Genomic DNA, 22,548 nt, shown 5'->3' on the forward strand with positions numbered 1-22,548 from the left:
GGTACCTGACTTCGGTTGGGGAAGGCCATATTGAGGTCACCTGGTGGCGCCGAATGGCAGCCGCCCAGACCCTTGCGACAGTTCCACAAAATGCAAGTGTGGATAAGATATTATATATGTTGTGTATTGTGTGAAACCTGTAATACCCTGCATCAATTCAGCGCTAGAAAGGCTGCCATTGCAGGTAATTTCTAACCAATAAAAAACATTATTATTCATTATTAAAATACTTCTAGAAGATGAAAATGTACGCAACAGATCATTTTCCCTTTTTTAATGAGGCCTTTCAATGTCATGAAGTTCTTTCCTGTAACATGTATGTGAAACTTGACATTACATATTATGATGTGACAAACATCGAGAAAAACAACAGTAACCTACAGCAGTATCATGGAGAATGTCAGCACTTTTGCTGTGTTGAATATCATAATTACTAGCTAGTTTTGCTATTCTTTTTACTGGTCAAGCTTAAAATTTTATTTCCTACTCTGCCCTAAAAAGACATGGAAGAGAAATCTTGTCATAATGACAAATTCAAGCAACACTATCAGACGCAAATGCAATAAATCATCACCAATATGTACATTTAAAGATGGTACAAAAAGTGACATCTTTGTCATAACCAACAGTTGTTTTACAATGCCTTACACAGATTTAATACAAAGAATACAAATCATACTATTTACTTCCGTAAGCTTTTTCAGTACAAACAGAATCCCATCTAATCTCATAAAAATCGGTAACATAAACATTCAAGGATTTAGAAGTGCCCTTATTGTTTGGACAATGTAGACATAATTAATGGGTAGGTATTTGAAACAATTACAAGAGATAATCAGACTATCTTTTTTAAATATGGTTGATGCTCCACATTCACAGGCTATCTACTGCGTATTACTCATTATACTTTAAAGGCAACCTAAGCAATATTAGGACGTTGAAAGTCATAATTTCAAAATTAATTTTTTAGTCATTTCTATCCATAGTAAGTTTAAATAACACTATCCCATTGCATATCGACCATCATGGAGCAAAAATGCGATGTCGTTGTGTGGTGGGAACTCATTGAAAATCTTAGCACTTGGAGGCAAGCCATCATTTCAAATCTTCCGAACATGCACGATCTGACCAATAAGTCACAAACGCTTCCGAAGAAACAATCACGTGGTCATGGCTCAATGTGCTCGGGCATTGTGACGTCACGTGGCCGGAAGTTACCAGAATTGTCGACAGAAAACGGTTACGGCTGGATTCTAGGCTTATATTTGGGTGGTACCAATAAATAAAATACTCCTTTTACGGCTTGTTTCTGTGCTCTTTTTAAACGCCCAAAGTCTGAAATAATGATGCAAATGTTCTAATATGGGGAAGTAAATGTCAATTTCACCAAACAGAATTGCTTTCCCCAGAATGTTTCAAGTTTTACTGGGCCTGAAATCGCTTAGGGCACCTTTAAAGTAGTACCACATGTACGTGTCACAAAACAAAGCTGCCAGACAAGCATATTAATCTAATCACAAATCCCTAACTTAGTCATCCTCTTGTTCTTCTTCCTGAAACCTGAAATTTTCAACATTGATATCTGACTGAGGGGCCACCGGTACATCATCATCCCCACTAAGGTCAATTTGGACTAGTCCGCTAAGGAGAGCGTATGCTACCATGGCAGCAACGGCCACGCCCACAGACAGGATCTTGTTGGTTGTGCTGTACTGGCGGTCATCTACTGTAGTTGGTGTGAATGTTGAATGGTCTGCATCTGAAGGGGAATAGATGAGTACATTGTATATCAGCTAAGCAATAACAATAACAAGATGTCTGTATGGAAACTATGTCAACAGCAAATACACATATAGACAACTTACAAAAAAGCTGTATCAAACATGCAATTTATAAAGGTTTTGATGTTTTCCTTCAGACCCTTGTAGTGCCTGGTGGCACATAGGGTAGCAAGCTTCCTCACTGTTTCAGTAGCAGGATATATTTTTACAGGGAAGGGTTGCTAGCCCTTCCCCTGGTTTTGATGTTTAAGTAAGTAAAAGTAAAGTGGTCGAACCTCAGACTGACGACGACGCATGACGCTTTTTTGTTAGCTAGTAGTGCAATGCTGCTTTGATACGGCTTGCGTTTTTGGCCAAGCACACCGGGTCACCCCTACTCATCTCAATAAGTGTGTTGGGTTCTTTTACGTGCAGAGGTTTGACGCTTGAGGCTTATGCCTGAAGCTCCCTCATACACGGGGCCGCCAGCTTTACGTCACCATCCAAAATGACGAATGCAATCCCTTACAACATGCCCGACCTGGAGTCTACCCTAGGATTGAACTCGGGCCCTAGGATCCACTGAATTCGATCCAGGTGGCGAGGCAGTAGGGTTGCATTACCACTTGTTTACAGGTTTGAAAGGTACACAAAGATCAATAAGGGCAGCAGATTTCTGTGTAAAAAAAAATGCAGAAAATGCCCAACCCACTGGACAATGCTTGCGGGATGTTTGATAATGTAACATGGCAAATATCATAACCCATACCTTCTGAGTCTGATGGGAAGTATCGGCTGGTTACACGAGCGCAAAAGTCCACCAGGTTATTGCAGTTCTTGAGGTGGCTCTGGAGCTGGTTGCTGGGGAGGGGGGCCTTCAGCACAGGGGCAATGTGGGCAAACACTATAGCATCCAGCGTGGTGGGGCTGGGGGGAGACACGGTCAGGTAAAAGTGCAAGGTAATATTCATCCAGATAATAGATCAATCATCTCACCTACTAACTTAGTGATTTAGAAGGATTCATCTCTTCCTAACCGTATATTTTGCAATATGGGCAAGTACTATAGCAACCAGGGTGGTGGGGCTAGGGAGGACACACAGTCAGGTAAAAGTGCTGATAAAATCATCTAGATACTGCATCTCACTTATTTGAAGGTTTTGTCTTTTCATAAGGACACACCAATTTTATTTGTTGATTCTCGGGATTTTTTCTGAAAAAAATTGGAGCGATAGGGCGGAAAAAAAATTTAAAAAAATTTTTTTGTAAATGGTCGGGTGAAGATAAGGGTTTACATAACATAAGGAGTAAGAGGATTATTCAAGTTTCAGCTTTGTATGGCTTGTTTTAATGCAATGCACCCCTTTCTTTGATCTAGTACTATAATTTCATTAACAGAATTACCTTTTGCCATGTAACATATGGATTGATATCTATAGTTTTGATAAATGAAAAATTATAACTTAATAATATGATCAATGTGACAACACTTTTTAGGTATGTGTAAGGGTTTATAATCTATTTTGGTGGCTATTGAATTTTGCAACTGAACAGATAATAAAATTGGGAGTTAAAATTTGTGAATGGGAATAGTGACCAAATTTGTTTTTTGTTTTTTAAAATGGGAAAAACAGGACAGGCTATTCCAAGAAGCAACAAAAAAAAAATTGGCGTGGCCTAACCATACTGTATGTTTTGCACATGATTTCTCTCGTGTGTAACATTCTTAAGTTGTGGTACGAACAAATGTACTAACACTTGCAACAACAGAGATTGGAATGGATACGAATAATAATGTAATTGTTTCATCCAAACAGTATACAACTGATAACAATGCTTCAAGTGGTAAGCCTCTTTGACAATAGTCCATGTACACTGAGTGTACATTATCAATGGCTGGCAGTGGGCACAACAAAACTATTATATATAGCATACCTTTGACCAAAGAAGAAATCCTGCTCTCCTAATCGTCCAGATAAAAGGTTCAAACACTCTTTAGCATCTCTGTAGATCTGAAAAAGAAAAAAAAAATCCAGCTCTTGTCAGAGAAAATCATAGTTGACTACAAAGTCATACATATTTGACATGGCAAGACAAATGTACATGCTAAAAAATGCAAATTAATCATCCAGGTTATAATCATAACAAGCTCGATTTGTGCTTGAAAGTTCATCTGTGTATGTATGTTGGTAAAAATGATTCTGAAACAAAGCTGAATTGTAATTTCCAACACAGATATTGGACATACTATAATTCTCTTTTCTTTCACTGTAACTTTATGTTCACTGTTTTCACGGTCACCTCTGTACTGTGAACTTATCATTGCAGTGAAAAGACCTGTTGTTATTATCTATGCCACACTAATTTAATTTCTTGGTTAACAGATTTTTTTTTAAACTGTCAAACTCCAAAATCAACATGAAAACAGAAGTTTGTACTTTGGTGCACACAGTTTAGGGGTGTGAACAGGGTCAGGTGCAAGTTTTCACCCCAGCCTTCTGTTTATATGATTTTTTTTCTTACCAAAATTTAAAAAAAATCCTTTAACCAAGAAATCAAATTTGTGTGGCCCTATGATTCCTTCACACTTCCATTCTGTAAATCACTTGCCAACACCGTGAAGTTTAAGTTCAGTGAAAATGTCAATTTTCCTTACACCATGAAATTTTGCTACCGTGAAGATAAAGTGAATTACAGTACCCAAATTTTTTACTGTCTCCAGACTTTGTCAAGGAATAACAAAGACTTTAACTGAACTCCAGTCATTGAAATGACAGGTCAACATTACATCAGAAGCTGGATCTGGATCTTACTGCAAATTGTGTCCTTGGGAAAGGCACTTAACACAACTTTCCTCACTTCACTCAGTTGTAAATGAGTATCTAGCTCATCTAGGGATAGGACGTTAAATAGAGGTCCCGTGTTTGAGGAGAGTCACACCTTGAGCACATAAAAGAACCCACCACATCTTTCAAAAAAGAGTAGGGGCATGCCCCGGTGTGAGTGGATCAAAACATTCCGGCCTAAATGGGGTAGGGAATTTCCCATGCAGCCTTCGTAACCCCTGCTTCTCCTAATGGGTCAGTGAAGTCCTGCTTGTCTCGAGCATTGATGTTTCTGACCTAGGGCGAAGAGATGCTGCTACAGTAACAATTAGTTCAGTGCTTTGATGAGTGGCCCCCTACGGCCTTGCACTGATCGAGTTTGTTAGAAAAAAGAAAAAAAATTACCTGGGCCTCCATCTCCCCATCTATCAGGTGGTCCCCACCCCGCGTGCACTCTAGTCTCTCCTCCGCAGCTTGCTGCATCCGTCCGGGGACGAAGAAGTTCAGAGGAAATGGCAGCACACGGGCATACCACGGGCGCGAGAAATCTACGTAGTTCCTGGCATCCATCCAGAAGGAGTGAAGCTGATACAAGAGAAAATGATGACAATAAGGAATGATGACAAACTAGCAACAGGTAGGAAAGCTCAGTCATAAGAAATAATTCTGACTTGTATCAACTACAGAGTACTGTGTATTGAAGACATCATTTTTGGCAAGGTACATGTTGGTATATAGTCTCTAGCAATATACCAATATTATATCATATACCTCCTGATTGGCACCAAACACGTATGCGGATAGGTAGCCAGGAGAAGATACTAACAGGCTCAATTGATGTTGTTTTAAGATATACAATGTACCCCAATGAATGTCAAAATCATTACCATTGCTGGTACAAATTTTTCCTCCAAGAGTGATTTGAATGCCACCACATCAGAGCTCTGCTTTGCTGTCAGTTCGTAGTCAGCGTTGAATTTCTGCAACATAATACAATCTCAGGGTAAGACGGATGATCACAAAGACATAGGGTTCCACATAGTCACACCCATCATATCTACATGCACATGTACCATTGCACAACTATAGTAAAAATCGCATAAAGGAGAAAGTTTGGAGAGGAGCATTGCTCACTTTATCCCTATACATGTACTATCAGATATTGAAAAGCAGAAAATGTTTTTGTAGACAAGGAAGTCACATACCTCTTGTCTAAGGTAGTCAAGTATCTTTCCAGGAGATGTAAAGATCAATTCTTCTCCGTTCTTGAACACTGGTAGGGCACCTGTACAAAGATAACATGTACACACCAATGCATGAAAATTCAAATTCAAAAAACAATCTACACCATTTTCCACAGGGTAACAGTTACTCAAGAAACTAGATAGATTTTGGAAACGGTCAGACACTTCAGGTAGCATCCATCGCCTTTTGTCCAGTTGCGTATCTTATGTCTAACCAAGGAGGTTTTATATAGAAGGAGAGAGGACGGGCTAAGTCTCTATTGTACTATGGGTGTAACTGGTGTGAAAAGTCAATGTCGCGTCAAGGTGTGAATTACTCCAATATGCATACACCCCACGCCCAGCGCTTGGCGAATTTGCTTTGTTTTCACGGCTGCGACCCGGCGCTGATAATGACTTTGAGTGGAGCAACTTCGATCTTTTTTTCAATAACTTTTGAGGAGGACTTTCCATGGAAAGTCCTCCTCAAAAGTTATTGAAAAAAAGATCGAAGTTGCTCCACTCAAAGTCATTATCAGCGCCGGATTTTAGTGAAATCAGTATCAGTGAATTGTGTCCTACGCGTGCGAGTATCTATATATATAGGGTAGAGAGAAAAATCTTTAAAAATCAGGTATATACAATGTATTAACATCGCCACTGGTAGAGAGGGCCCTAGGGACTTGTGCATACCTGATGGAGATTTCCATGGGTTGTTGATTTTCTTCAGCTTCAGCGGGGCACCTGCAAACTTTGCGTAAGCCTACAGAGTAGACAAAAGAACACCAACATGTGATTAATGTCTTTCATTCAATCTGCCTAAATTTATAAATAATCAATGTAATTGAAAAGCACCCCCTTAATTCCGAGAAATACAGTATCAGGGCTCGAAATTCATTTTTTTATATACAATGTAGGTGCACTGGTGCACCCAACCAAACAAATTAGGTGCACAGAACAAATTTTGGGTGCACCACAGAAAATAAAGTTGAATGTCAGCAAAGCATAATTACAATGTCCAACGCTCTTAAGAACTTCAATCTGTAATTCTATGACCTTCTATAGTTCTATGAACTTCAAAATTTCAAACAAGTAATACATAAAAAAAGTACAACAAAAGGTTACATTGCTCTTTCTGATACTATAATTTCAATAATATTCTGTATATTAGTGTACAATCATAGTACCTTTACCCTACTATAGTGTACGAAAATATGTAGGTGCACTGGTGCACCCAGTGTCAATAAGGCTTCGCTAAAAATCAGGTGCACAGCTCCAATTTTGGGTGCACACAGGTACACATGCACCCAGTATTTCGAGCCCTGCAGTATCAACCTTAAATTGGACTCGGTAGATTTGGCCAGCTTACCAAAATCAATTTCTCAATAATGGATCGATTCTGTTACGAGAGAACAGCATGAAATCAGGGTGTGCCAGCATCGCACGAATGTTGGATTCTCGGCACTTCTTGGGTGTATAAAAGCAAATTAAAAACAATACAAGTCTGGCCGTAAAATCTAAATTTGCAAATATTTAGGAACGGAGCTTGCCGTTTGTTGATATCGGATGTCAGACGAGTCGCCCCCCTCCCACTCAAATATTGCATCTAGCCCCTTTATTGGCCAATTATAGGTATAAATTATACTGTAATTCTTTTTAGCATGTAAGGTATAGTCTTGTCAATGCTTTAGATCGTTTTCACACTTACAATAACGGTTAGACAGTCTACATCGATCGATGGCAGGCCCCAGTCCCCCTTCCAACACCACAGCTCCATAGGCGCCGCCATCTTGGGTCACGGCGGTGTGCTTACGTGGGTCAAACCAATGCGCCAACTTTCTGTTCCATTTAGTCGATTTAAATTTGCCCTAAAAGTGATACTATAGACTTTAATATACTCATGATATTTTAACAGATTGATATGCTTTATCATAAAGAATATCTGTTTTGTAGACTTGGCCGGACTATTTTGTGTAACGCGTTTGTATATTGAACATTTTGGGTGTTCCATGGTCGACCCATCAAACATTTAGTCCTACTTGAGCCGTACGAACAAAGTCTTGAACTATGGTTTCAGGACGATTTGTGATCGCCTTCTGTGTATTTGTTGGAGCTTACATGTACTATTCACCCCCTGGAGACGTGGATAGGACCCTGAAATCATGGCAGTCTCAGATCAAACTACCAGTGGTCCGCTTTCACCGAGTTGCGGTTGGGTGAGCAGTACTTGGGTCAATCCCAAAACAATTATAGTGTTTGACAAACTTTGACTGCATAGGAAACATTTAGCATGCCAGTTGTAACACTAGCTGTTCTTAAGCTGACAACGGATAGAAGTGAGATACTAGAAATTAACATATCTGTTTTGTAAATGTGGGCGTGTCAACGTTAACACGTTAATGTTTTGTTTGTGAACTTTGTGCACTTGGAGTGGACTTCGGTTACTTTTTGGTAGGCTCGCCACGGGTAAAAGAAGTTGAATAGAAAACCATTGGGGGTCAACTGTTGCAAAATGAGACTGTTGGAATTATTTTGATTTGTTTGATATTTTTAGAACTCATGACAAGAAAAATGTCACAAAACAACCTGAAGACATAATTTAACATACCTGACCTAGTGACCTAGATTCAAAAGATTATTGGCTTGTGAAAGCTCAAACAAGCTAGCTTGAACACAACATGGACTTTGAAAAATGAATTCAAAAGTCATCCCCTGGGAAAAAATCTTGCCATGATAGATTGAATTTCCTTAAGATATGAAAAGTGGCACAACTTGTGACTTGTCTTTCTGAAACAGTTATGCAAGGTATGGTTTTACCTCTAACCCTGACCTGGCAGCATTAATTGCCTGGCTACATTACAACTTGCAATTTGGACATAAATCATCACACAATAGATACAATAAGGCCACAGCAATTTTTTTTGTTGCTTCTCGGAATAGCCTGTCCTGTTTTTCCCATTTTGAAAAAATAAATTGGGTATCTATTCCCATTCACAAATTTTAACTCCCAATTTTACTATGTGTTCAGTTGTAAAACTCCATAGCCACCAAAATAGATTATAAAGGCCTACACATACTTAAAAAGTGTGGTCACATTGATCATAAGTTATAATTTTTCATTTATTAAAACTATATTTCTCAATATCAATCCATACATTACATGGCAAAGGGTAATTTTGTTACTGAAATTATAACTGCTAGATCAAAGAAAGGGGTGCATTGCATTGAAACGAGCCATACAAAGCTGAAACTTGAATAATCCTCTTATTCTTTATGTTATGTAAACTCTTATCGTCACCCCAAATTTTTTAGCATTTTTTTTGCCCTGTCGCTCCAATTCTTTTTCCGAAAGAATTTGAGAATAAACAAATAAAATTGGTGTGGCCTAAGGAGAATAGGGGCAAAGTTCATGATCAGACTGAATCAGACAATTATTTCTACATTCAATGTGTTGTTGGCAATGCCTATTCTCCAAGCAGAGGTTTCAGTCGGGACGCTAGTAGTGGCCGAGATTTTTTGGTCTGTGGAGGGAGGCACACGAAAAACTAGCAGCCACTACTAGCCCCCCAACATAAACCTCTGCTTGGAGAATGTCAAGGGGCTCCTTGCATCACCCTCCTATAAGCAGGACCCCTATCGCTTGATTCATTGGCTCGCTCGCGTAGGGGCCCTGCTCTTTAGCCCCGGTAGACACGGTTCTGGCAACGTTACCGACACTTGCTCATGCATAATTAATGAGCTATCCTTATTTGGCACAATTTGGCGGTTAATTTGTTCTGAACCTAAAGTAACGATGCGAGCGAGCCAACGAATCGAGCAATAGGAGTCCTACTTTTAGGAGGGTGCCTTGCATAGTTGTTACTACAATGAGAATAGTGGAACCAGTAGTCTAATGATCCCACATCCCTGTTCCAGAGTGAATGCTGGAGTGGACCTGATCGTGTCTGCCACAGAGCTGCTGGAGAGTCTGGGGCTGACCCCCAGCCAGACCAGGACTGACCACCTGCACCTGGACAGTCTCCAGGAGCTGGAGGAGGCCGTAGCGTACTACATGGAGAAGGGCGCGGCAGGAGAGCGCTACATGGGGGACGGGGCACTGTTCCAGCGGATAGTCGGGGTGGCCAAGAACCTTCCTGACAAAAAGGTATAAGTAACACTTCGATAAAGGTTAGACATCCAGGTAATAAGATACTCAAGGTAACAGTTTATAATACTCAAGTAACTGGATGAAATTTGGAAATAGTCAGACGTTTCAGACAGCATCCGCTGTCTTTCGTCAGTGACCGACAAAAGACAGTGGATTCTGTCTGAAACATCTAACTATTTCCAAATTTTATCCAGTTGCTTGAGTAACTGTTACCTTGTGTATGAGTAACGATAACTGCTTTGTTGGCCTGACCATAACTAGTAACACCTTTAGATTAGTCAGACCTTGATTACAGTATGATAATATATAATTACAGTTAGTAAACTGCTTTTGACATGTATGTGTATTGAACAACGAACTAATCTCCAATCAGATCTTTAGGGGCAAAATCGTGACTGGCCATGCTTTCAGCAATTAGATCCTAGCCAGCAGTCACAATGTTGGTCCCTTACATCTGCTTGGAGATTACAGCCAGCTTCCTTTGAAACTGACCTATTGCAGTACTTCTCTGATCTGCTAGATGTCTTCCACACCATGCCTAAGTATATATTTCTTCAAAGTAGGTTTTTCAAAGTGATCCCATTGTCATTTTGCTAGTAGACAAATGTAGCGTTAAAATAGTCCAGGATTTGATTTTTTAAGAGTTTTTAACAGTACATGTACCATGTTAATCTTGATATCATTTTTTTCCAGGCAGATGGCCTCATGTCTGGCAATATCTGCTAGGAATGATGATAATGGTTTAAACTGCTTGTTATCTCCATGAAAAATGGAGATATAGTTTTAGGTGTGTCTGTCTGTGTGTGTGTCTGTGTGTATGTATGTGTGTACACATATGTGTGTTTGTGTTTCCGCACTACTGTTGACAGCATAACTCCAGAACCTCTGGATGGAATACAATGATATTTGGTATGTGGGTAGGTGTTGTGAAGCCGAAATTCAAGGTCAATGTTGGGCCCCCTAGTATGTGACCTTGGTACTGCAGCAGAACTTCCGTTTTTGTATCTTTTGACCTGGGCGTGCTGTGGTCTTGATATTTGGGTGGCAGATAGCTTGTTAACTTTTGTGTCTTTTTTATTACCATTAGTTTATGATTGGTGGTAACGCCGCACTGATGGGTGAGAGAATGGCAGCCATGGGTGTTCAGGTACATGTACATCAACTTTCACTTTTACATTGAATTCCTGCAAGCAAAGCAAATGTCTTAGTTCTGATTTTAAAGTGCCAATGTTTAGAAAGGGCAGAATTATCTCCATATTTATCGGGAAGGAACTTGTTCAGTCATAGCTATTTTGTTAGATTAAGCATGCAGTATATGTCATTCCGTCACTTTGAATGAAGATCAACACTTTGTAAGATGCACTGTTTATGAATATGTAAGCTCTCTTTCTATATGTATAGTGTTACAAAATATTTGAATAACTTGTCTGTGGAGGACATCATGCCATGATGCCAACTCGGTAAGCCTGTCCTGCATCAGCATTTGAACAGCAAAAACAAAACAATTCAAGAACTGAATGTTCTTTTATTTATTTCTTCGTACATCTTTTATTCCTTCATCCATGTTTCCTTTATCCTCAGGTATTATTAGGTGGACCAATGGGCCCACAGGCCATGAAGCTGCTGAGCTCGAGTATTCAGGTCCCACGGGACTGCATCCGGGCGCAGGACGAAGTCCACCTCATCCTGGAGTTCGGGCGCGGGGAGACCTGGGGGGACGTCGAGGCGGGCGTCGCCACCCGCTTCATCTTCTCCAACGACGTCTCCAACGCGAGGATGGAACCGCTGGAGGCGTTCTTCGGACAGCTGGAGCAGTTCGGCCCCGACCTGGTTGTCCTGTCAGGCCTGCATCTGCTGGAGAAGGAGAAGGAGAGTTTCAGGCAGACGCGGCTGGAGAGGATCGTCCACGTGCTGAGGAACATTCCTGAAGGCGTCGCGGTGCACCTGGAGCTGGCCAGCATGGTCGACATGGGGTTCCTGAAAAAGATCGCAACTGAGGTGAGTTAGTTAAGTTAAAGTCCTTCCCGCACCGAAGGTTCATAGGGCGGCGCCCATCTCCGTTTTGGCAGCCCTTGGGCCACACAACTTTGTGCAAGTCACTACAGCAGGGGGCTAGTCCACAGGTAGTGGTGTGTGTTTAACTGTCATACTCTTTCCCAAATGCTGAGTGCTAAGCAGAGAAAGCAGTATGTACCATTGTTAAAGTCTTTGGTATGACCCGACCGGGGTTCGAACTCACGACCTACCGTACAAAGATTTATTCAGTTACTCAAGTAGTCTGTGTAACGCAAACTCCACTGTCCAGGGGTTTTATGGCCCTTCCATATTGGAGCGGGGGCCAGAAGTTAGGCCTGCCACTATGGCGTGGTTCAATCAGCTAGTACTCAAGCAACTGGATAGATTTTGGAAACGGTCAGACGTTTCAGATAGCGTCCAGGCTACCTTTCATCAGTGACACTGAGCAAGATCTGTTGATCAGCAGGTTTTTAACCAAAAAACTATGAAATGATATGCAAATAAATCATCACTCAAGCTATCTACTTACCAAAAATCATGACCATCCATCAAGCCCCTTTCACAGTCTGAAGCAAAACTGCTCTTGCAGTTCCAGAAAAAGCCGCCAGGGGCCCCAAATCTATACCACTTACTGTCTGTTTCAAGAGCTATTTACCACTTGAAAATCAGAGCCGTAGCATGTACGGAACACAGGAAATCAAAACAGAAGTTCCGCTGCAGTACCGTAACAAACTGTCAGGGGGCCCAAAGTCTAATCGTTTCCATGTCTCATTCCAAATATCAAGACAATCCATCCAGGCCTTCTCGAGTTATGCTGGTCTTCTACATACATACACACAAACGCTACCCAAAACATAACCTTCTTGGCAAAGGTAATGAGGTAGCAGGTGGTAGGGATGTAGCCTGGAGTACAGCCTTGTTAGCTTTGGCCCGCTCCCCAAGATCTGCTAGGCTTCCGGGCCAAAGCTAACAAGGCTGGACTCCAGGCTAGTAGAGAAGAGGTGAAGCATGTATCGTCTTCAGAAGTTGGATGCAATAGGGATTTTTTATAAGGTTTCATTTTACAACTTTATACAAGTAATTCAAGTTCATCTATCTCCATTCTGCAAACCTATCATAGGATTGTAGGCACAAACAAAGAATGCAAAGATTGGAAGTTCTTTTTCAATTAGAATTTTTAAATCAATAATTCTTTCAAAGCTACCCCTACAGCCCTCACTCTATAATTTTTCTACAATTAATCACTACAGTAGATTCCGCATATCTGTATAGCCCTTTGTCAGCGCAAATTATACGACTCCCCGAACTATACGACTGTCCGAACTAGCGATATTGACGTCCCAAAGGAGGAGAGGGGGGGCATAATAGGATTTTGAGCTAGACATACAAACTAACTCACAATATCGCAACTATATTTTGCAAAATTGTAATCGAAGTACTATCCAACCTTTCCGACAATCTTAACGTCACCATATTGGATAAAATGCGCGATCCATTTTGTTCAGATAAGCTCTGTACTTACTAATTTAAAACTGTTCTGTTTGATTGCAGGTTTTCCCTGTGGTTCACTCCATTGGTCTCAATGAGCAGGAGCTGGCCTTCCTGTGCAAGTCTGTGGACGGACCTCTTCATGCTGAAGTTCTGGACGGGGGCCAGCCAGAAATCCCAGCGGTGAACGACATCCTCTTCTGGCTCCTCCACACCTATGGCCACTCGGAAGACAACCCCACATCGCGCTTCTCCCGGATCCACTTCCATTCGCTGACGTTCCACGTCACCGCGGCCCTCCCCGCCTTTTGGGGCAATCTCCCATCAGCCACTGCAGCGGGGAGCATGGTGGCGCCGCAACAGGCTTGCGGAGAGGACGAGGCCATCACGCCTGCAGATACGGACTTAAAAATTCCACTAGCGTTTCCACTATCTGTGCGACATCCTCCACTCAGGAGGAGGATAGTCCAGTACGATTCGTACCATCCTGTTACAAGCTGGAATAGGGAAAAGGTGGAATTTGCGTTAAGTCCAGTTTTAGTGTGTAAGAAGCCTATCAGGACTGTAGGCTTGGGTGATGCAATATCTGCAACAGGGTTGCTATACTCCCAGTTCAAGGGAACACAATAACGTTACCAGATTGTTGTAGAAAATCATTGAAAATTTATGTTTATCATATTCATAATGCCACAGCAAGTAAATTTTATGGATGACATCCTCTGCAAATTTAGTGCGCACGCAGGCGGAAAAAAACAAGGAGGACAGAAAATAAAATATCCACATTTTCAAACATGAATACCATAAAATGATGTAAGAAGAATTTAAGCGATAAAACATGGTATCACAACCAACATGTCTTTCATCCCTGTATCCAATAAAACATTAACTAACTTCCTGTAAGTTGGTGACGAGGAGCAATCTTATTACACCTTGCATACACAATAATTGTACAACACATTTGTACGGATTTTTCACATGTCCTACATGCCTTTTTACGGCATCTAGAATTTTTTTTGCAATAGAACTTACAGACTTTTGCGAAATATTGCCTCATTTTTTTGGGCATATTGACCATTGCCAAACGGTAAAAAAAAAAATTGTTTTTTATTTCAAAATCAGGCGAAAATAAATGTGCACGCTGATGTCATCCATAAAATTTACTTGCTGTGGCCTAATGAAAGAAGATTTACTTTCATCAGTTACTTTCTGATGCTTTGTTCAGGTACGGGAAACAAGGTAAATTAATGGTGCGTTTATTCCAGAATGAGCAGTAATACTGCTATTAGATTTTCTACTTGCCTAAGAATTAGTAGCATGATTATCATCCTCTGTAGTTTACCGTTGGCTGTTCTTTTTTTTGTTGCTCCGTGGTTAGTAAGTGTCACATGTATGAAATATATCATAAAGAACATTGAACCAGTGTTGCTTGTAGGAAACTTCTCAAAAAGAATAGGGATGTGCAATGACCAAAAGCTTAAACACTAACAGTTTCCAATGCAAATTTGTAATTATAAACCCCAACTACAAATCTGGTTTGTAACATTATGTGGCAGTTAGCCAAATATTACATCAGGTTCAGTTGTCCCTGTCACCTTACATTTTAAATCATATCTGTTGCCACCATGTTTCATAATATTTCCCACCATTCTCAATATGATCTTCAAAAGGTCATCTGCCCTCGATTTGTCTTGATTTACAGATTTACTTGTTTATTTGGGTCAAAGGTAGCTAGCTTGCTGTCCGATGATGTCTGCATGTTACTGTAAATGCATTTAACCCTTAAACTGCCAGGTTTTTCAGCCAAGTAAAAATCAAAAATGTTTGACCCCTGACCTCCCTCACGAAACCCGCGAAACACCCGGCGGCGCTAACTCCCCTAACTGCCCGGCTTCGCGCGCTACACGCACACAAAGCTGTTTTGTTCTGGGGAATACCCTATCCCGGTTATAACCGGGTCCAGCACATAAGGCATATTTCTGTATCCCTAATTAAGTCGGGACTGGCAGCTTAAGATCACAGTGGTTTTATGTGTGCAATCTGTCCCCTTGCATTTTAAATCATATCTGTTGCCGCCATGTTTCATGATATTTCCCACCATTCTCAATATGATTTTACCATGTCTTCAGAAGGTTTCCTGCCCTCAATTTGTCTTAATTTACAGAATTACTTGTTTATTTGGGTCAAAGGTAGCTAGCTTGCTGTTCGATGATGTCTGCATGTTACTGTAAATGCATTTAAGTTCACAGTGTTTTTTTGTGTGCAATCTGTCCCCTTACATTTTAAATCATATCTGTTGCCGCCATGTTTAATCATATTTTCCACCATTCTCAATTTGATCTTACCATGCCTTATGAAGGTCATCTGCGCTCAATTTGTCTTGATTTACAGAATTACTTGTTTATTTGGGTCAAAGGTAGCTAGCTTGCTGTTCGATGATGTCTGCATGTTACTGTAAATGCATTTAAGTTCACGGTGGTTTTTGTGTGCAATCTGTCCCCTTGCATTTTAAATCATATCTGTTGCCGACATGTTTCATAATATTTCCCACCATTCTCAATATGATCTTCAAAAGGTTATTTGCCCTCGATTTGTCTTGATTTACAGAATCACTTGTTTATTTGGGTGAAAGGTAGCTAGCTTGCTGTCCAACAATGTCTACATGTTAGTGAAAATGCATTTAAGTTCACGGTGGTTTTATGTGTGCAATGACCTCTTCACTGCAAAAACTTAAGATTACTGCGAAAATGCTTGTTTTGTCTTTTGCCCACCTACCACCTTATTTCAACCACGAAATAAAAACCACTGTGAACACTCCATTTTCTACCTACTGACAAATTAAATCACTTCAAACTTAAATGCATTTACAGTTATTGATATTTCTTCCAGTAAAAGTTGCACTTGAAGACAAAACTTTCTGTTAAGTCTTTGACTCCACATTATTGGGAAAATAACTCAGCATTGTATTAAGGAAATGCAATAGCCATGTGGGACTGTCCTTGTGTGATTTATAAACTCTGAGTAAAAAGCCTTTAAGGCGTAGCCTATGAGGCTAGAATAGAGTAGATCATTCTGACATTAAAACTGAGCATTCTGTTGCAAAGTATTCATCTGTTTTCAATAGCATTACAGTAAGTTATCATTACAGTAAGTTATCATTAATCTCCAAGCAGATCTACACGGTGCCAAAAATCGCATATGCTAGCCAGAGAATTAAGCTCAAGAAGACAAGTTATGCCGTATGACATAAGGTTTAGATGACTTCGGACCACATGTAGATACTTTATCAGCATTTCCTTCTATACCAGCCATGGTCAGCTGTAAAGAGAAACTAGTGGAAAGGTGTGTGCGTGTGGTTGTGAGTGAGGGAAGACATAGACAGTTGCCAATAGACATTTATGGCAAGGAAATAGTTGTGTGGCATCGTGTTGTGCAATCGGTAGGGTGTTTTGCCCACAACCGAGAGGTCCCGGGTTCTAAACCACCGATATGCCCTGATGTTGTGCCCTTTGGAAAAGCACTTTATACGACTTTCCTCACTTCAGTCAGGTGTAAATGAGTATCTACCTTCGGTAATTAGGGACGTCCCTCGGATAGGACGTTAAATAGTTGAGGTCCTGTGTTTGAGGAGAGCCACACCTCGAGCACATTAAAGAACCCACCGCACTTATTGAAAAGAGTAGGGGTCCTTCCCGGTGTGAGTGGTTCAAAACCTACAGTCCTATGGCCGCACATGGGGCAATTGTATGAGGTCACCTGAGTTATCGCCGAATGGCAGCCGCTCTAGACCCTTGCGATCTATCCCCGCCAATTGTGCGCTCCTCGCAATTCAGCCCTTGGCTGCGAAGAGAAAGTAGTCGGCCTACCCAATAATGATAATAGTAAAGGAAATTAGTTGGAATTTCTCCACTTACCCTAGGCTTGTGGTTTCCAAGAAAACATCTGCTTGTACCAGGCACTCTTGCCCCCAACTGTCATGACTGTCATGACCCCTTATAGGGGTCAGCCAAGGACACTGAGCTAAGGTACTGGTAACCCAGGCATTGCTCTCAAGGTGACCTTGACAATGTTCAGTGCTAACGAATTTCAGGGGAAGGGGGACTACTTTGCGACAAGTGAAGCAGACATCTGGAACAACAGGATGGAGTTTGGAGAGGTCACTTCTTCTGTAATGGATATCCCTCCGCTACTCTGAAAACTTCAAACGCCAGACTCAAAAGCATCCATCTCCAAACGTTTTCAAGCAGATGTGCGGAGAAAAGTACGTCATCCGGTCTTCCATCTCTGAGGATTTGTTTTTTATTTCACGGTAGAGAGAAAATGCCGTGTTCGTGGTGGTTTTAATTTCGCGTTTGAAACAACAGTAGCGCTACAGTCATACGTGGGCAAAAAGTTTCGCGGTGGTTTGAAGTTCGTGCTGAAAGTTCACCGCGAAAACCGCGAACATAAAGCCACCACATTTCTGCATTTACAGTATTTGCAAGGGGAGTTTGGCCAACGGATCCGGAGGGTTTCACTCGTAGGTTCTACGGGGGCAATATTAACTTTACCGTGGACTGCCTCTACTGGCAAATTATTCCCGTTTCAAGTTTTCGCCAAATTCGAAGATCCATACCCCCGTAAGGAATAGCGTGGAGTCCAGCCTTCTTAACTTTAGTCCGCAGTCCGCTACCCAAGCTCCGCTCCTCGCCAAGAACGGCGTCCAGTCTTCTTGGCCAAGAGTGGAGCTTGGGTAGCGGACTACAGCTAAAAAGGCTGGACTCCAGGCTACCGTAGGGAGGCCTGGTGGAGGCTAGAAAATCCCCCTCGGCGCGGAGGGAACAGACCCTGTGTGCGGCTGTGACTCACACAGCGTGTTGTTTCCTCTTGTCTGTCAAATTTCCACAGGGCTGAAGGAAACCACGAGAGTGTAGAACTAATCAATGCCACAGACAGTACTCACGGGAAAATCTTCAACAACAGGAAAACACTTTTGCTGACGAAAATTGCCTCTGAGTCAGAGGCAAAAGTGTTTTCCTGTTGTTCTAGATTGACCTAGATCAGTTCTCTCTTTAGAGAAGAGTAGGGTAGAGTAGAGTAGAGTAGAGTAGAGTAGAGTAGAGTAGGGTAGGGTAGGGTAGGGTAGAGTAGAGTAGAGTAGAGTAGAGTAGAGTAGAGTAGAGTAGAGTAGAGTAGAGTAGAGTAGAGTAGAGTAGAGTAGAGTAGAGTAGAGTAGAGTAGAGTAGAGTAGAGTAGAGTAGAATTTTCGGTCAGTAGATAGCATATCGAATGAGAGATAGGGAATACGAATAGCTATAAATAAATCTACATGTAGTAACGTTAACTGATGTTGCATCTAGCAGATATCCCTAAATACACCGTTTTTTAAAAATCCCGAGTTTATAATAATAGTCTTTATTATATATTCCTGCGCTGCCCAGGTGGGCTAAATGCACATATGACCACACGTGGTCTATAGGAAGCATAATGCAAAACATGAATTGATAAGCAGCTACTTTCTAACATTGAAAAACTAAAAGATAGACAAACTGAGAACTATTGCTAAACTAATGTTGATCACCTAGTAGTTTTTTCTCTCTTTTTGAAACATTTGGAAACATGACTACATATTTTGTCTATTATATGTTCGTTCTTACATGACATCAGGAATATAAAAGTGTCCTGCTTTCACATTTTTGTACATTTCTTGTCTAATCCTATTGTCTTAAACAGCGATTTACCACGCGAGTTTATGTGCACTAACGTTATATTTGCTGTCAGATGTTCGCTAAATCTGCACAGATGACAGTGTGTACACCTGTTTCAATCGATCTTTTGACAGTACGTTTGGCTTTGATTTACTATACTCAGCTCCTTCAAATTTCCCACCAGTCTTGAGTGTCTGGATTGTAACCGATGACTCTCAAGTTGTGGTTCCGTCGACTTTCTACGATGAAAGACGGGGCCAAAACAAATCACTTAATCTCTGCAGGATGTTATAAGTCCCGGAGGCAACACAGTAAAGTATGAAGCTCTTCAAAAGACCAGTGTGCTACCAGTTCTTTTACGAAGCAAGACTGGCATAACACAGGAAAACCTTCTTACTGTGGAAAAGTGCTACGATAACAAACTAAAGGCCCATTGTAACATACGGAACAGGTGAGAGGGCCTGGGTGTGCTTTCTAAGGAGTTGGGTAACGTTACACTGCTTAAAGAAGCACAAAATCCGGCCGCATCTTGAACTGTCAAAAACATTCGACTCACGCAGCTTGTACCCGCCGAACCCAGCTCTCGGAATGCTTTCATCTATGTGACGCCCGCTGTCAATTTTCATTTTATCGTACATTGTCGTGACCAAGACCGGTGCATGAATCGACAATAACACGTCCAAATACGGAACCAGGGGGACTGGGGGTTGTAATGACGTCACGGCTACTACTATAAATGCAGAAATGTTCGCGGTGGTTTTATGTTCGCGGTTTTCGCGGCGACCGGTTCACCGCGAACTTAAAACCACCGCGAACATTTTTGTCCAATACTGTAGCAGTATGTGACTATAGCGCTGCCGCGAAATTAAAACCACCGCGAACACTCCATTTTCGCCTTACAGGGCGAAATAAAACCACGCGAACTTAAATGCATTTACAGTATCTTGTGTCGCCTTTTTTGTCTGATCAGCTGGACAACAATCTCTCCATCCCTTTCAAAATTAGTTCTTATACAAAAAGCTTTCTTTTAAATAAAATTCAAAGACGACCGTCTTCCCGTTGTAGGTACCACGCACAGGTTCAAAGACGCCCGATTTCCTGATGTTTGTTGACACAGGTGTTCCACCAGGTAACGCTGACGTCACATCTAGTCGCCTCCAGTCCTAGCCTGGCATCCGAAACAATTTTACTTGATTTTTAGCTCCCAAGTCTCTCCTGTCCTCTACGCCTCTCCTGTCCATATCAATCAATCAACCAATCAACCAATCAATGAATCAATCAATCAATCAATCAAACAAAGTTTATTGCACAACAAATGTAACGGGTACAATGTAAATGTAACGGGGCCAATTTCTCAGTGTTTAGCCTAGGACAGAAGAGACTCGGGAGCCTCTACCAGGCTCCGCGGATGGCTGGAAAAATTGTAGAAATTGGCCAAATAGAGTGAATAGTATGCTAAGAGAGTAGGCTACAGAGGGAGGGTCCCATGAGCGGCAAACTGTACCCCTGGCCTATAGCAGACTAACTCCTCTTGCATGTTTTACTGTCTCTTTGGCCAATTTCTACTCTTTCCAGCCGCCCCTGGAGCCTGGTAGAGGCTAAGAGTCGGGAGCTATAAGAGTCAGACCCTATCTATAATAGGCTTGGATATCAGGCTACTACTTTTCCCATGAGATCGTCTTTTGCCTAAGTTCAAAATAGACAGAGCAAGGCTGCATGCGGATCATCTTCAATTTCATAGATAGAGGCCATTGTGATCAGTCTTTCTGGAGTATCGAGACGATAACTGTTCCTGATGAATTATTGCCAGGCACTGTCACCAACCTCAGCTTCTGACAACATATCTTCCGACCCAGTTCAAAGCTAACTTAGATTCCGTGTTGTATGCGATTACTTTCTCAGCGCAAACTTGTACTCCAGATGTCCAGTGTCGGTCTCAATGCTGCCAAGAGAGCCTCGTTTCCCTCAACAAGACGACTTGGCCGCAGGGTATCCTGAGAGTTACCTAATCGTTTCCGTATATACCTTAAAATTCCGCCCCTAATCACGGTAATGATCCCGTCTCGTCTAGCCAGAGTCCCTCAAGGCACCGTGCACCTCCCACTCTTTCCTGTTCGTAGCACAACTGAAGCAAAGTTTCAACGGGAGCGCATACCTGCAGTCTAGGCTCACAACTTCAAGTTCATATTCGCGAAACAAAAAATCCTTATATAAACAAGAGTTCGTAGACCTCATATCTCCATAAACTACACATGTAACATGTATTTGAGTCTTATGATTGAAAACACTGTGAATATAGATTTTCCTCATCAGTTATGCAAATTAAGTCTCAATTAGCATAAATTGCACTTCATTATGTACATCTCTGTCCAAGCTACCTGCATACCGAATATCATGGAAAGCCAACATTCCTCTGTTCAGTTATTCTCCTTAGAAGACTTTCAAAATAATGCCCCTGCAGTTCCAGAACAAGCTGCTAGGGGGCCCAAACTTACACCACTTCTTCATTACATCACAAGCTATCTGCAACCAAAATAAATCAAGACCATAGCATGTCCAGGTCAAAAGATAGAAAAAATCAAGTTCTGCTGCAGTACCAAGGTCACATACCAGGGGGCCAAAAATCGACCTTGAATTTTGACTTCACAACACCCGCCCACATACCAAATATCATCGTTATCCATCAAGAGGTTCTTGAGTTATGCTGACTACAGTAGTCCGGAAACAAACACAGACACACAGACACACCCAAAACTATATCTCCATTTTTCATGGAGATAAATATGCACAGTAGATACGTCCAGTCTCGGGACACTGTCGTCAGTAATGCTTTAAGTTCTGTCTGGTAATACAGTAGATTTGATTCGTCATGGTATACTTTGTCAATGTGATCATATGCATATATGCCATGCAAAACTTACCTTGATATGATTTTAATTCCAACAGCGATATATGGATATAGTTGACACTTTCTGACACGACAGTCGCATTCCTTGCAAAAACTTCCAAGTAATAATGGGTGAAGGAAATTAGATTCATACAATTTTGGTTGATGGATATAGAAATCTTTATTGACACGACAAAAGTACAGCGACTTTCGTAAGGTCTTCTACAACTATACATGCAAACAACAAACAATGGGATACAAAATGATTAACCTACGTACAAGTATAACAAATTTATGAATACTTCAACATGCCGAGTTTAACCTATCACTTACACTACTAGTTCTATGAAATGCCCAACCCTTTATATATTGAGTTAACTATCATGCAAAAACAGTTGCCTTTACAAATATCCTCAGTTCACGTAGCAGATGTACAGCAACCCTTCTCTCCTCCCTTTCCGATTCCTCATCCCCCGGTGTCCCAAGGCGACGGTGCCCTAATCAATTCTCCCTGACAG

The 22,548-nt window shown here is 41.4% G+C and overlaps 2 protein-coding genes across 3 annotated transcripts; one reads left to right on the forward strand and one right to left on the reverse strand.

Annotated features, from left to right (window-relative positions):
* Nucleotides 1-259: 259 nt before the first annotated feature.
* LOC136427359 (metaxin-1-like) lies at nt 260-7,634 on the reverse strand. 2 transcript variants are annotated; one of them, XR_010754407.1, is made up of 9 exons: nt 7,517-7,634; nt 6,502-6,571; nt 5,791-5,870; nt 5,473-5,565; nt 4,991-5,170; nt 3,696-3,772; nt 2,530-2,687; nt 1,451-1,759; nt 260-906 (listed from the first exon to the last, which is right to left on the reverse strand). XR_010754407.1 is itself a non-coding variant. In XM_066416181.1 (8 exons), exons 1-8 carry the CDS (start codon nt 7,595-7,597, stop codon nt 1,530-1,532), a joined length of 969 nt encoding a protein of 322 aa, XP_066272278.1. In that variant the 5' UTR covers nt 7,598-7,634; the 3' UTR covers nt 260-1,529. The 2 variants fall into 2 exon arrangements, 1 of the variants encoding a protein (XP_066272278.1); XM_066416181.1 differs by having other exon boundaries at nt 260-1,759.
* Nucleotides 7,635-7,792: 158 nt separating this feature from the next.
* Nucleotides 7,793-15,130, forward strand: LOC136427357 (ADP-dependent glucokinase-like). The gene is made up of 5 exons (XM_066416180.1): nt 7,793-8,024; nt 9,724-9,952; nt 11,043-11,102; nt 11,537-11,953; nt 13,523-15,130. Exons 1-5 carry the CDS (start codon nt 7,876-7,878, stop codon nt 14,087-14,089), a joined length of 1,422 nt encoding a protein of 473 aa, XP_066272277.1. The 5' UTR covers nt 7,793-7,875; the 3' UTR covers nt 14,090-15,130.
* Nucleotides 15,131-22,548: the final 7,418 nt, after the last annotated feature.

Source organism: Branchiostoma lanceolatum, chromosome 2 (assembly GCF_035083965.1).
Source record: "Branchiostoma lanceolatum isolate klBraLanc5 chromosome 2, klBraLanc5.hap2, whole genome shotgun sequence".
NCBI classification, from domain to species: Eukaryota; Metazoa; Chordata; class Leptocardii; order Amphioxiformes; family Branchiostomatidae; genus Branchiostoma; species Branchiostoma lanceolatum.

What these genes read in the sequence shown, in the direction of transcription:
- LOC136427357 (XM_066416180.1), top strand. Translation starts at nt 7,876, where the DNA reads ATGGTTTCAGGACGATTTGTGATCGCCTTCTGTGTATTTGTTGGAGCT. An exon ending in TGGCAGCCATGGGTGTTCAG is followed by an intron (nt 11,103 to 11,536) that starts GTACATGTACAT and finishes CTTTATCCTCAG; the next exon opens with GTATTATTAGGTGGACCAAT. An exon ending in TGAAAAAGATCGCAACTGAG is followed by an intron (nt 11,954 to 13,522) that starts GTGAGTTAGTTA and finishes GTTTGATTGCAG; the next exon opens with GTTTTCCCTGTGGTTCACTC.
- LOC136427359 (XM_066416181.1), bottom strand. Translation starts at nt 7,597, where the DNA reads ATGGCGGCGCCTATGGAGCTGTGGTGTTGGAAGGGGGACTGGGGCCTG. An exon ending in GATTTCTTCTTTGGTCAAAG is followed by an intron (nt 2,688 to 3,695) that starts GTATGCTATATA and finishes GTCTCCCCCCAG; the next exon opens with CCCCACCACGCTGGATGCTA. An exon ending in CTTCCCATCAGACTCAGAAG is followed by an intron (nt 1,760 to 2,529) that starts GTATGGGTTATG and finishes ATTCCCCTTCAG; the next exon opens with ATGCAGACCATTCAACATTC.